The sequence below is a fragment of the Uloborus diversus genome, chromosome 3 (assembly GCF_026930045.1).
Source record: "Uloborus diversus isolate 005 chromosome 3, Udiv.v.3.1, whole genome shotgun sequence".
In the NCBI taxonomy this organism is placed as follows: Eukaryota; Metazoa; Arthropoda; class Arachnida; order Araneae; family Uloboridae; genus Uloborus; species Uloborus diversus.
This window is the reverse complement of record NC_072733.1, coordinates 18956797-18972804: the sequence shown is the minus strand read 5'-3', so window position 1 is coordinate 18972804 and position 16008 is coordinate 18956797. Positions and strand designations below refer to the sequence as shown.

General features: G+C 32.8%; 1 protein-coding gene across 1 annotated transcript in view; it reads left to right on the top strand.

Moving 5' to 3' along the window:
- The first annotated feature begins 4540 nt into the window (after positions 1-4540).
- LOC129218251 (ATP-binding cassette sub-family C member 3-like) overlaps positions 4541-16008 on the top strand; it is an 83947-nt gene continuing 72479 nt past the window's right edge. The window contains exon 1 of the mRNA XM_054852474.1: positions 4541-4654. Coding sequence (XP_054708449.1) covers positions 4541-4654 — 114 coding nt within the window. The remainder of the gene's footprint in view (positions 4655-16008) is intronic.

Here is a 16008-nt window from a genome sequence, read left to right as displayed (position 1 = left end):
TAATTGTAAATATGCTCGCGACGTTATTCAGCACAGAGATGGGCAGATTCGTGTTCGTAAATTCGAATCCGAATTTGTCACAGCACCTTGACGTTTCAATTCTAATACGAATAAATTCGTATTCACAAGTGCGGATTCGAATAGATTCATATTTGCTAGTGTGAATCCGAATACGAATCTATTCGGATTCACACCTATGAAGCTAAATTATTTCGGATTCACATCTATGAATACTAATCCATTTGGATTCACGCTTGGATTCGCTAAAAAATTCAGTTCAAAAGGCCAATATAAATAAATAAATGTTTGTCTGTATCTCGCTACAGGTCGAATTTTGGCTGTTAGCGAGTTTTCGGAAGTATATTTATCGGCGTCAAACCACTATACAAATTAAGTAGAAGTCATATACATGATATTAAAAGGTCAATTTTAAATATGTAAACTACAGGATAATTAATTTTTTACATATTAAACTATCACAATGTATACTATTAATCCTATTACAATTGTTTATTGTTGTTAATTGTTATTACAATGCACAATATAATTTTAATCAATAATGAATAATTTAAAACTCATAGGACATTTAGGTGTGCTTCTAAAAATTCACAAAAGCTATAGAATGCCTTATATTTTGCAAATTACAAAGGTTGTGTTTGAAATGTTTGAATGGTAAGTTTTTTACACTTTCGGGAAGCTTATTGAAGAATTTGATGCAGCAGTAGTTCAGACTATTTTGATTAGCATTTAGACAATTATACGTGGTTGCTAATAAAAAGTATGATCTTGTTTTATAATTATGATTTTCGTCTATTCGAACAAGTTTATTTTTATGAACATAAACCAAACTTCGGAGAATATGCAAAGAAGGTAAAGATAATGTTTTTAATTTAATATAAGACAATTTACAGTTTACCCTCTATCCAATTGTCGATCACCCTTATTGCCAGTCTTTCGATAGCAAAAAATTTTCCAGTGAAATGGACACTTTCTTGTGCTCCAAAAAAGCTGGTCTTCGAACTCTTCCTTTCTTATGTAATTCTTGATTTTTTGCCGAAAGAACCAATTTTAACATGGAATATGTTTTGCCATCATCATCCGCCCAAAAAGGAACACGAAAGCACTACGAAAAAGTGTTAAGATCATTTTCAGTTACAACCAACCGGTTACTAAGGTATAAACTTTGTCAGTTTTCAATTTTCATTGCATGAAAATAGTTATCCATTCGATGGAAAGCTCTCAATTTATTCAGTATTTTTATTGTAGTTACATATTTATTTATATGAAATCAACTCATTGTGAAGCTGGAATAATTTAATTAGTTACCTGTATTTCATTATTCTGGATAAGATTCGTTCACTTATTGACAACAACGGACGGTGAGTTATAAACATATTCCTAAACTGAGTTACATAGGTACAAAAACCGCTGCCGGACGTAAGAAAGAAAGTAGTTTACTTAAGTATAATAAGACAGATATTCTTCCCAAGAACATCTTCTGTGCAGTAAAATAAAAAACAATTCTCTGCGGTTAAATGCATTAATAGATTGCGGCATGCAAAACCCTTTTCCATGAGCTTTTACATATGAAAAAATGTTAAACCTTTGGTTTTGCTTCTGAATGTTCTAGAACAGATTTCGGCAAAAAACTTTTTCAAAAATTACACTTCTAAAATTTTTGGATCCATCGCAATACCGTCATTTCTCTTCAGAAATTCGCTAACACCCAAAACTCGACCTGTAGTGAGGTACAGAAAGACCTTTATTTATATTAGCCTTTTGAACTGAATTTTTCAGTGAATCCAAATGGATTCGTATTCATAGATGTGAATCTGAAATGATTTGGATTCATAGCTGTGAATCCGAATAGATTCAGACTTGGATTCATATGTGTGAGTCTAAATTTCGTATTCGGATTCACACTTGTAAATATGAATCTATTCAAATTCACACTTGTGAATACGAATGTAATCGGATTGACACGTTAAGGTGCTGTGAATCAAATTCGGATTCGAATTTACGAATACGAATCTGCTCATCTCTGATTCAGCAATTCGAGCCATGTACGGGTAAACCAAGCTCACGCAGAGGCTTTTCTAACTCAAATTTTGGGATGGCGGAAATTCTCAATTTTCGAATGGAACTCCAAATTTTGCCAAATGGAACTAAAAGTTACTCCGAATGATGATATTTTGCCTAAGCGTCAGACAAAATTTGCCGAATAAGAAATTTTTTGAATTTCACAGTGACCTCCTGGAACTTCCCATCGGGGTACTCCTGAGCTCACGTAGCGATATATCACAAATCGCAACTGAACTTGATGTTCTGTAAAACTAGGTAGCGCAAACCATTGAGTATACAGGGTGTTTCCGAAAGGTTTTCCCTACTTTGAAATGGTATTACAGCAGAGTGACAGATAGAAATATGAAACGAGGTATGTTGGACACACAGGTCTAGAATTTTTTATACGCAGAGTTCAAAAAATAGTTCAAGGACTGGACATTTAGAAGGTGCTGGGGTCAGACATGTCTTCTAAATAGTGTATGAAAGTGTACTTGTTGAACATAGGCAGACCCGCGCCAAGCCTGATCGGCGCCGTCGTGCAAATGTCTTTTAAGCGCCTTTATGCAGTGGCGTCCGACGAAAATAGAGTTAACACTTATAATGAGGTTTTGTAGACAAATATGGCGTGGAAAAAAATACGTTTGGCATTTAATTTATTTTTTAAAAAAATGTAAGAATGTGTATTTTATTTTGGATTATAGTGAATGTTTTTACTTCATATCTCTAAATTATTTCTAGTTCAGTAGCTCCTCTGATGTGCTAAGCGTTTTGTAAAAAGCAAATATTTTAAATATCGAAGTCAACGCCGCTCTAAATATCTCTCTAATCTCTAATTGATACATTATTAAACACTTTTATGCATGTTAAAACCTGACATCAGGATACTCATTATATTCCTTCTTAAAATCTGAAACTGAAATCCCTTTCGCCTTTTCCGGTAAGACCAATAATTCTAAAATGCAGAATCATTAAAAAGGCATTGAATTTGCAAATAGTTAAAGAAAAAAAGAGGAGATAGGGGGGGAGAATCATGTAATTATGGTCAACTTGCTACTTTTTGGAACTAAAATGTTAACCAAAATTGATGTCTACAATTTACAAATATTACACACACGTAAAATAGATGCAAATAGGCTTACAGTATTTTTCCATGTTTGATAACTATGTTCGAATTACCACGAACAATAGTTAGAAATCAAAAAAGGACATAGTATACAAATTACAATACAACATAATCACTTCAAGAACCAAAATGGGGAATAGTAAATTTCTTGCGCCTCATATGCTCCCTCAGCCTTGTGTACTACAGATACAGACATACCGAAATAGCATTCATGGCTCCACATTAGGAAGAAAATTGCTAATGTATGCAGTAATTAGCATCATGTGTTTTCAGTGTAAAAGATTGTGCTTTTGAATTGCATATTTAGACACAACAAGGCATTAATTTTTCTGTTTAGATGGGCAGCGAGAGGATATCTTGTTTCAATAAGTAGTGTAATTTCACCGCCACTCTTGGTAATAATCATGGCCTGAGAGTCCGGCATGTCCATGGACTTGGGCACCACAATTTTAGGGACACCAAAATAGGGTAAACTTCTTTATTTCTTCTCTTTTTAGGGAACATCCACATGAAAAATGGGAAGATTTTCTTGTGAGAAGGGTACCAAATTTTGACAGGGCCTGGGCATCACTTTGGCTTGATCAGGCCCTGGATTTAATGAAAAGTTCAGTTTTATTTTTTTGGTAGGAGAGATTCTCCCCATTTTGGAGCGTTTTTGATTGGTAGAACTCGGCGCCTTTTTGACTCTGGCGCCGTCGTGCGCCGCACGACCTCGCACATAGGGACGGCGCTTCCCTGAACATAGATCAAGTCTTATTGCAGTGAGTTCGATATGGACAACTTTCATAGCAGTAACATGATGCAATCGAAGGGAGCGTTCGAAGTCACTCGCTGTAATTGTTTAGGAGGGCATATTGAACCCATTTCAATGCGATTTGACATCTCTTCAGTAACGACACTTTCATACACTATTTCAAAGACATTTGTGACTAAGACGCCCTCTAATGTCCAATCTTTGAAGTAATTTTGAAAACCGATATGTAAAATATTCCTTACCTAGTTGTCCAACATACCATTTTGTTTTACCGTCTTATCTCTCACAATTTGCTATAATATCCTTTCAAAGTCCGAGAGTCCTCTCTGAAATACCCTGTACGTGTACGTAGAGAAAAGATTAAAAATGCATCGTAAAAATTAGAAAATTGGACTATAAAGTACAAATGCGGTGTTTGCTATCGCAAGCAGTTGAACTTGGCGATTTGTGATTAACATTACACTAGCTACAGCGAAATTACCATTACCAAATAAAAAATCATTGTTATTATCATTGATGCATTTTTTATATATCATTTACACGTTCGTATTCATTATTTTTTATTATTTCTTTCAAAGATATTAACTGTGGTGTTGACAATGCTTTGCAAGGAGAGAGGATTTAGAGTGTCTTTAGCTTTACCATCATTTTGGATGATTTCTACAATTAGCAACATTGTTACCATTTACAATGACATTAATGACCTGGATAAGGTGAGTAGAATGTTTAATTGCATTAAAAAACAAGATTGAGTCCTCAGATACAAGGAAAAACAAAAATGCATTTTTATGTGAAATAAATCATTATCTTTTACTGGTACTAAATTTTGTATAAATAAAATTTCTTAAGGACTTGATGGAATAGTTATTATCTCAAATAGAGATGTAAAATTTCCGGAAATTTTGAAGTGGTGGAAAAATTGAAAAACATGGAAAATTTGACTTTTTTATGAATAAAAATAGGGTTTCTTAATTTTTCTTGGAACATATAAAGGGTTAAGCTTTAAAAAACATATGCAATCCATGCATCTTCTTCTTCTGCTTGACAGAAATACACATAAAGGTAAGTTTCATTAGAAAAAAAATAGCCTTTTTGTTTTATAACCGAGAGCTTTCTTGGTCAAACACAAGAAATAAGTGAAATCGTGGTTGAACCCATAATATTGGGTAAGGTGTGTCTACTCATAACAGCTAGGTTTTCTATTTTAGATTGCCTTTGAAACTTGAAATCATAATAACAATCATTGACATTCAAACATGATTGATATTGTTTGAAAGAAAAATAAGTATGCTTTCCCTCCCCTGCAATGTAACTTAACTGTCTGAAAATGAAAGCTTTTGAGTTTTGATTTTTTTTCTCATCCAGTCTAAGTCAAAATCAAAACTAAATAGGTTTTTCTCTACCTTTCCAACAGAAACCCCAAACCAAAACTGCGTAATGGTTTCTAATGCTGAACCAAAACTCACGATGGAGTTACAGTTAACTATAGGGCCGTGGTAAGCACAGTAGTAAAAGTAGTCATACCTGCACTTTTGAACAAAATTGTGTTATTGTAACGAAGTTGTTCTCTGTTTCGCATTTTTCTTAATAAATTAAATGTTTTAGGGTCATTTTATTTAGAACTATTTTTTAGAAAAATTCTGGAAAAAATAGATATCTGAATAAAATATATGAAAGAGCCAATAAATAAACGCACCATCTTAGTTTGAGCTCAATTGCAGATTCCACTTATATTCTTAGCACGGTAGAGTATGCAGAAATTACTTTAAAGTGGTGTTTAATTTAGTGCTGTGCGAACTTATATTAATTAAGTTCTGTATTTTTTCAAAACTTTTTTAAAAGTTTTGTTCTGTGTTATGTTAAAGTTAGTTGGGTTTTGTTCAGTAGAAAGTAAAGGTTAATTATAAAAAAATATTGCTGTCTCCCCCCCCCCCAAAAAAAAAGAAACGAAAATCGATTTTTCAAGTCGCACATCCTCTTATATTTTTTCTTTTAGGTAAAAAAAAAAGTTAAAAAGTTTCATACAATTTGAACAATGGCAACCCGCACCGACATGCGCTTGGAAGTGTGAACCAACACTGTGTACTAGACCAAATCAAGAAAATATTTTTTTGGTAGTTTGAAAATTCAGATTTACAAAACGTTGCCTCTAGCCACAAATGTACCACAAAAATATTTATCCAAATCAAAAAATATTTAGGTGTGGAGCAGGCCTAAAATTTGTAATTTTATTCAAAAAATTGATTTAATTTCTCTATATATTTTTAAAAATGTAAGGTAAATTTTAAGAAGTAATCAAGATAAAAAATATAAACAATAGAGTCGATGATAGCTTTAAATAGCAATTTTTGCTCTCTTGCGATATTTAAGTCTCCCACATGGTACTCAAAATATGGATCTTTTAAATTTTAAGTTAAATTTTTCATTTTAAATGTATGTATATTTTTATTATTCATTTGCAAATGTTGATTTAAAAATGTGAGAGTAAAGATATTGAAAGTTTGAAGCAGAAATAAAAATGAGTCAAAAACACGAAATTTAACTTTTTATACGTTCCCTAGGTCCCCTAAGTAGCATTTAGAGAAATAATCTCCATTAAAACTATTACTAACACAAAACACTTGATATTTGTGCGACCAAAACTCAAGGAGATATTCCAGTTTAAAGTTTTAAGGGACTATACAGAAGATAAGATTGGAACCTTATCGCTCTTTCAGAAGAAGGACAGGTCGTCAAAGTAAGAAAAACAAGGTATTTATATTTTTCGTTGCCATTCAAAAATAAATGCAAATGTTATGCCGTGACACGCAAAAACACACTACAAAAATTCGAATAATTTGAAAATCCACACTCTATGCACACACGTAATTTTAAACACTTGTTAACCACTAAATTTTCCCCCAAAAGGTGTTATTGACGGGGAGTGAAAAGCAGTGTAAGTCACAAAACGCCGTGTTTCATATCTCGGTGAATATTGGTCATACTAATTTCAAACTTTTTATGCTGGAATTATTTTTCAATGGAGATTATTTCCCTAAATGTAAGTTAGGGGACCTGGGCCCCGTATAAAAAGTTAAATTTTGTATTTTTTGACACATTTTTATTTTCACTTCAAACTTTCAATATCATAACTCTGCATCTGGTTTTGAACATTTTTGCAATTGGAAGTATACATCTAGGACTAACGCTTGCGAAAATAAAGGTCTTGCAGGTTAAAACGGAACACCCTGTATATATGCAAATTTTATAATCATACAACAACTTGCATTATCAAAGTTACAGTATTTTAACATACAAGGAGGAGGAGGGGGGGGGAGGAAATAGCATCAAAATTTAAGTATGAGATCTACTAATTTTATCGCTTTTTTCCTGAAAATTTCAGTTGAAATTTCCTAAAAAGTTGAAAAAATTCAATTTCAATTTTTCCGAATCGAAAATAAACTCCTTCGGAAAAAACGGTTTTTCCGCTTTTTTTTTCCGAAAATTTCCGTTTTTTTCGGACTGTTTTCATCTCAAATCACAACAGATGTTTCCCTTTTCAACGCTATTTTCTTCACCGACAAAAGACATATCGAAGAGGAAGTTATACGACATCTTTACTCCGTCGTGTTTAATTTTTTATGTCAAATAATTAATTAGCAAAATATAGGGATTTAAGGCCGTATTTGATCTTGACACGCCGATTCTGGAAATGGCGCATTTTAGTGATGACCGTTCCAAAATTAGAAATTTTTTCCACCTTTGCATACAGCATAGATATTTAAATCATTATTTTTCTTCATTTTTTATTTAGGATGATTGGGTATCAATGACCAGTCTTGTCAATGACAGCTTGACGTTTGTAATTTCCGTGGTATCGCTAGTTTTATCTTGCATAGCTGAAAAACCAGCGCCACCACAAGGCAGACAAACTCTGGTACAGTGTATTTCATAATCTATTAAATTCAATTTCTTATAATATAAATATCATGCATTAACTGTATGCTCTTTTTCAGGAATATTGTCCTCTTGAAGGAGCTCCTTTGCCCTCACGCTTGACTTTTAGCTGGTTGCTTCCGTAAGTGAAATTTGTATGTTTTTTATTTTTAAGTAGTTTCGATTCAGCTATTTAATGTATTTCAAGATTTTTCGTCGACACCAATAACTTTCATGAAAATTCATCTTATTTCTTTTAAGCAGTGATTTGATTTTGCATTCTAAATTGTATGACTTATGAAATTGTTTTTGTTGTAGAATTCTATATTGCAGTAATTTGAACAAAACATCGAGTGTTCCTATTGCTATGTGTTTCTATAGTTCCATGGATTTCGCTTAATGTATGTGATACTCGGGTCTTTTAATGTACCCAAAAATTTGGTGACATAAGTGCCACTAAGGTAACTAGATATAGAAGTCTATCCTGAGAAACTTCCGACGAGAGATATCTAAACTGATTCCTTCACTACAGGCAACAGGGTAGAGATATTTTCACATAACAGAGACACTTGTGACGACGGCGTTGGAGTCAAAGTCGTGGAGTCGGAGTTTGTCAGATTTTGAGATAAGACTCGGAGTCGGGAGTTGAAGGTTTAAAACTCCAAGATTCTGAGTCGGAGTCGATCATTTTCCTTCGGGGTTCGTAACCCTGCCTATGCTGTCGGAGTCGGATCGACTTTAGGCGCTAAAGTAGATGGCGGGATTTCGATGACTATAAAATTTCCAAAGTAGGAGCCCGTCATTTTCCCTTCGACTCCGCAGCCCCGTTTAAAACTTGGATTTTGTTTCAAAACTTCTAACAGCAAAATACAGTTTTTCATTTCATCACAATGTATTGCAAATAATAAAATAATTGTTATTTTTGCTTTGCGATGTGGAGCTTTAAAAAAGTTTGCTTATAAGACTTCTTTTTCTGTTTTAAGTTTTTGTTGAAAAGTGTCTGAAAGCACATTCTGACATGTGAGTAAAAACCGTTAATTAACTCTTCTTTTCCGGCAGCATCCTTGCAAAAGGTGTGGACTTTAGCTTGCACCAAGACTTTCTCATCCCACTTTGCTTTGAATTGAAATCATCAACAGTTGCAGCAAAGTTCAAAGAAGAATACACAACAAGATCGAGGTCTGTTTCAAGTCATTTCTTAGTTTCATTCAAACCATCCACTAATGGTTCAAATATTGTAGTTTGTGTAAGGCCATTTGTAATGAGATAAGTTGAGAAATAGAAAGTATCTGATTTTGTTTTTTTTAATGATTATTTAGTTTCATTCAAACCGTAAACACTTTCAAACCATGCATTATTGATTCAAAATTTTGATTGTCTGTCTAAGGCATATGTAATGTATAAGTTGAGAAATTGAAACTGTATTATTTTGGATTTCTTTCTGTTTGTTTAGTTTCATTCAAAACTTAAATACCTTCAAACCGTGCACTATTGATCCAAATACTTTTATAGTTTGTCTAAGGCCATGTTTAATAGATAAGTTGAGAAATTGAAACTCTCTGATTTTGGTTTTCTTTCTGTTTAGTCAAAATATTACTTCATCTTCTCCTCATGCAGAGAATCTCATTGATCAAGCAGCTTACGAGACCGAATCTCAAAACGACATCGAAGACTTCCCCGAACCAGCCCAAAACCGAAAATCACTTTATAAAGTATTGGCTAGAATTTCTAGGAAATATCTTTTAATTGCTGCACTCCTGGAACTTATTTTTACTGCATTGTATTTCCTTCCGGTCTACATTTTCGGGTAAGCATTTTCTCACTGTCACAAAACTGTTTTATAAGTAAAATGCAGAAAATAAAAATTATTTTCCTCCTTTACTTTTTATATAGACTTATTGTTAACTGCAGCCAAGAGAAGGAATGGCACAAGTATGTTTATGTGTCAGTGTTATTCGTTGCACTGCTTTTGTCTTGTTTAGCGGATTCTCAGCGGAAATATTACGGAATTATATCCGGCCTAAGAGTAAAAACTGCGATGATGACTGCTGTTTTTGAAAAGGTATGACCTTCTGAGTTTCAGTAGATATTAGAATATGGCTGTGATAACAAGATGTTTGACGAGTACATTTATGTTTGAGTTGAAAGAGGGGAAATTATTGCACAACTCCAATAACCGAATTGGCAAAGCAAACCGACTTTCGTCACCCCAATTTAAAAAAATTGAATCATTTAACCCTCCGCCCATTGGAAGTCATTTTTTCAGATCCCAACAAGGACGTTACTTATTATTTTTTGTTTCTCAAACTTGCACATAATTTTTTCAAAATGTAGCAATCTTATTTCTTCGAAAGATTGTGGATTCAGAAAAAATAGACTAAGTACTATTCTTTACAGAATGACTTTTTTTCAATAAAATTACTGTTGAGTCAGGTTTTTACATAGGGGTCATTCCATGCGAAATGAGCAAAATTCGCAAAAAAGTGATGGCCGCATGGTAACAGATTTTTATGAAATTTGGTATACAGGTTCTTTTTATGCCTATATAAAAATATCTAAAATATTTTTGCTTAAAATTTTTCATTTAAATAGTTACATGCGATTGAAAATTGGTCAAATTGAACAGCATTCTCATCAATGCTAAATGTTGCGCTTTTGAAGGCTTGTATCTTGTTAACTATTTAATGAAAAAATAAAAGTTATATGTTTTTGCAATCTATGGAGTAGGGTAATCAATCTGATATCAGTAAAATTTTCAAAGTTATTATAGTTAACTTTTAACCGAGTCTCAAAAACTGAAAATATTTCAATTTTCTCATAATTAAGCATTTTATTTTTTAATCTCAATCTTTAAGGAATGCATTAGCTATGATGAAATTAATACCCAATAATGTGCTAAGCATCATAAAAGAAATACCTTACTTTTGAAGTTGTATTTTAACTCATTTGTCTTCAAAATCAGTTTTAAACTTAGTGACATTTTGTAAAATGATGATTTTCCCCTTCACGTACACACAAAAATTCAAATGAGGGAAAATTCAGACAAATTTAAAATTTTTCAAGAATATAGAGCTGTGTTTCTACTATTTGCTTGAAGAAACTCGAAATTGGTTTTTGATTTTCAAACGTAAACTAAAATTCAGAAAAATAGCATTTTCTTTCTGTTTTACGGGTCAATCCATACAGGTTCGACGGATGGTTGCGCTCGACCATTTTTAATTTTTTTGAAATTCATATCCCTAAAAGCTGCATATTAAAGATGTTTAAAACCTCTTTTATTTTTTATCTTAACTTTGATTTTTTGGAGGTCATCAAAAGTGATTTTCGTATTCAAAAATGGGACTTTTAGACCTTTGCATTTTGGCCAAAATCTATTTGAATTACATTTATGACAGTTAATTTAACGCTTTGATGTTAAAGTGCATAAGTTGATAGTCTTACATGCTGAGTTACGTAGCTGTACGTTAATAATTAAAATAATGGCAACAGGTTAGTTCAAGACCAAATGTAAAAATTTTACTCATTTCAAAGGGGGATAACTCGCGTAGGGGACGGAAACACAAAATGAAATACGGCAAAAATTAATCACTGGAGCCATGCTAAAAAGAATATGTAACTGTTGCTGTGTGTTTGTGCGCCCTTTATAGATTACAGCCCCTCAAAAATCGGAAAAATGACAAAAATGACATTTTTAGACCCCTGTAAACCAAAAGGAGATGGAATTAAAAATAAAATTTCTTGGCCAATTGAATATTCCATTCAAGTACTATACATGTTGTTTTTTGTATTTGGTTTGTAAAAAAAGATACAGGTCTTTGAAATTGAGCAATTTTGAATATTCTATTCAAGTACTATACATGTTATATATATTGTTTTTTGTATTTGATTTGTAAAAAAGATACAGGTCTTTGAAATTGAGCAATTTTGCTAGTCAATTCACACACTAAAACAGAAATAAAAGGTGTGAAAACTTCATTGCACCTTCTTAAATTACGTATATTGTGCCCTATATAATACATTATACTGAAAAAACATATCGTAATTTTCAAAATAATTATTTTAATTTTATAACTTAGAACACGAATGATTAGTTTATACTGTATGGAACCTGTATGGATTGACTCTTATGTGAAATTACGAGAATTCAAAACACTAGATAAACAACTCAATGATGCAAAAGCAAGTATATCTAACATTTATTTCGATTTTTAAAAAATGTACATTTTAGCAAATACTTCATAAACATGCTTTTGAGAAAATGAAACACGAAAGAAATGGTTAGTTTTGCTAAACTTACAATAAAAAGATCTAACTAATGAAATTTTGCCTAAGTTCAAATTACTCTGGTAACAAAAATACGCTGATACCAATGATTAAAATTTAATAGCATCTAAAAGACACATCAATATATTACATAAAAAAACTTGAGTAAATTTAGAGCATTCCCTCATCTTCAAAAAAACATCTGAAATAGAGGAAAAAATGAAATTTTCGATTTTTTAAACTACGATTTCGTCATCAAGAAATTCATAAACAATAACTAAATTAGAGCAGATAGTTAGTTACAGATAGTTTTTCAATCTGAATCATTTTTACTCTTATATTTTCATTAAAAGAGCTAGAAGAGTGATTTGAAATCTGAAGTAAATTGGCAAAATTTCAATATTTGTTAATATCTCAGATTCAAAAAAAGATCCGAATAAATTTTACTTTGCTTTTTCCCAATAGATTTGTTTATAGAATGCGGAAATATTTATTTTTTAAGTGTACGTTTATAACTTATGGAGTTATTGAGTCACAAACTGGCAGCAATGAACTCTGAAAATTTAGGCTTAGCATAAGCATCAACTTCTAATGTCAATAACAAAGCAACAAACAGTTTTTAAACTTCCATACTTTGCATTCCCTCATAGATATGCATTGTTTACCTAAATAAAAATTTTCATTGAAATCTGTGACATGTCAGCCACAGCTGATTTGCTCATTTCGCATGGAATGACCCATAGATGTAGTATAGGTAGCGGCAACCACTGGCTGCCGTTGAACGTGCGAAAGTAAACGGGCAAAAGCGTAGAGTACGAGGATACAATCACTGATCCCCAATGGATGCAATACTGTTTGCATCCTCGTAGGCTACGTCAAAAAGTTGTTTGCGCGCATGCGCTTTTCGGACGCATTCCCATTTACTTAGTTGGTTTCGGTTGGCCATGGAACTGGTCTCTCGCTTGTATATTTAGTTAATGCTACATCCTATGAGTTTTTATTGTCAAATTTCGAAATGACTAAAATACGTTCGATTCGTGATCTTAGTATTTCAAATACTATAAGAAACTTCCCACACTGAAAAAACCAAATAAATAAAATAATAATAAAGCTAGACCTCGGAGAGATGGCGGATGACCTTGAAGCGGAAACATCGTTGGTAGCATTTGTAATAGGTTGTTATTATTTGTAGCAGATAGGATCAGCGAGAACGCGCCTCTTACTACTCTGTGCTTTCTGGCGGATTCTATCTATAACAAATGATACAAATGATGTTTCCGCTTCACGATCATCCGCCATTTCTCAGTGGTCAAGCTTTAGTAAAAGTAAATATAAATAAATAAATAAATAAATAAAAATCCAACCAAATTTCTAAAGCTTAAATGTTGCATTTTTTTACAGGCTCTGCGAATCTCTCAACGTCCTAAAGATATTAAGCGACATTTACTCGAAGACGCAGATAATATTTTCCAAATGGTGTGCATGATGAATGAAGCATGGGGAGCACCCTTGAGGCTGCTAATCGGTGTGTACTTGCTTTGGTTTTTCTTAGGGATCGCTGCATTTGTAGGAGTAGCAACTGCAATCCTATTCATTCCCATTCACATTCTTGTCGAACATTGTGCTGAATACTACAAGGTAATTTTCAGAATACATTAATTTCTAGAAACTTGATTGTTTATCTCTACTTAACTATTTATTTTCTGAAGTGTCTTGTTACTCAAACCGTGTGAGTTACCTTATTTATTAACCCTTAACTGGTGAGGTGCCTTACACACGTTACAACGAACTTCAAGGGACCGCAAACTTTGGTCGTTGTAACGGAAATTTCGTTGTAATGGATTTTAAGCAATGTCGTAGAAGTTATATCGGGACTAAAAGTTTATTTTTCTTTTTCGTTAGTTGAGGGTAAAAATATTTTTTCCAAATCCGAACAGATATGTTTGTGCTAATGCTCTTCAAACATGGAGACGAAATATATATTTAAAAAAAAATATAAGGAAATAAGTTTCAGAATTTTATGCATTGCTTTTATTTCAGGAAAAGGGATTCGTATCAAAGCGCAAACGACTTGATGTATTTGCAGAATGTCTACGTGAAATAAAAGTAAGTATTTTTCGTGTCAAAACCGAAAAGCTTGTTTTTCCTTGATAATAACAAAATTGAAAAACAAAAAATGTATTGAGTTCTGTGTCAATGTTTCTGCTATTCATTTGCTTTTGTCAAAAATACATGAAATGATAATATTTGGGTTCTAACGACACCCGTTGAAAAATGCGTAAAAATGTGTAGCAAAGCAGGTGATGCTGGTCATGAAGTATGTTATTCATCATCAATTAGAATTTAGATGCTGTTCATGCTTTTCATCTAAACTTGTAGGTCGTTAAATAAATCAATGTCGTCAAATGATGTTTACCTCGTTCAAGTTTTCGAAATATGAAAATATTGTAGTCGCTGGTGCATTCAAATGTCGTTAGGAGCTGTCCAAAAATGATGTGACGCTTTGAGGGGGAGGAGGGAGGGTGGTTCGTGAAATTGTGACAGTTTGAAGGTGGAGGGTGGGAGTGACAAGTAGTGTGACATCACGCATTTTTTTTATAAGAATATGCTTTTCAAAAATAGCAAAAAAAAAAGGGGGGGGGGGAGGGGAGGTAAGTTGAATTGTCACACTTGGTGTCAAAGGGGGGAGGGCGGTAAAAAGTGAAAAGTGAGACATTTATGGACAGGAACCTTAGGCTCATTTGGCAAGTTTCCTGTTTTACCAATTTAATCTTTTAATAACTTTTTTTTCTTTTATAAAAGTTATGGTTATTCAATATCTTGAGCATAAAAGTAGAACGTAAAGCATTTAGAACATGAGCTTAGATTTTTTTCCGTATGAACGCGCATTAAGATGAGTTAGAATTAAATTGAAATATCAGTTTTTAACATTACAAATAATAACAGTATAATATGTTAGCAATATCATATATTAAAGAGTAGCTCGTATTTTTTTAAATGAAGATTATATTTTCAGAACCAACATACATCTCTTATGTATTCATAAAATCTATCATAATAAAAGATGTTGGTGATTGAAAAAACAAAAAAAACTATAAATAAGTAATGTGAACACGCAGTTTGTCAATTTGAGCATAAAATAAAATTTTTTATTCGGGAAAAATTAATCCTAAATTGCATTATATTTTTAGCTTAGACATTTTTGAATATCTTCCGTGGAAAAAAAAGCTAATTGTTCAGTACGTCCTCTAAAAGTAAAACTAATCGTATGCCTTGTCAAAGAACGACATCAAAGTTTAAATTCCAAATTTTTATTTCTATTAACTCTACAAACGCAAAAGGAGAAATATTTTCAGCTGGTGGACTGTTGTTTTATTGTGAATTAGCACGGTAACGTAGCACCTGATATGTCTCGCTTATAGCGTACTTCTGTACCCTGGAGGTAGATTTTGCACTAGATCTATTTATTAGAATTCGGGATAAGCACTATATCACTCCTCTTTTTGCACTTTGTTCAGAGGTACAAAGCGTCAAGTTAATTCCTTATGAGACAAGATCAACAATGGAAAACAGCTCTGGCTGGCACATTTCACATGCTAGTTTTGAGGTAAAAGACTTGAAAACACACCTCCAGAAGACTTTTGGCTCCTGTGACATAGTGCCCTTTACCTCCAGGGTACATATTTGAGTACAAAGGAAATGTGGTCTATTATTGTCCTAAAATTAGTGTCCAAAACCGAAATATACTCCGTTTTGTCAAAACAGGATTTTGATATTAACTAAGTTTTGAAGCAGAGCTGCTGCCTTCAGAGTGATAAGGTAAAAGATTCACCTTTTCAAGTATTTAATTGGATTTTGGCATTTACGGAAGCAAAACCATTACGAAGTT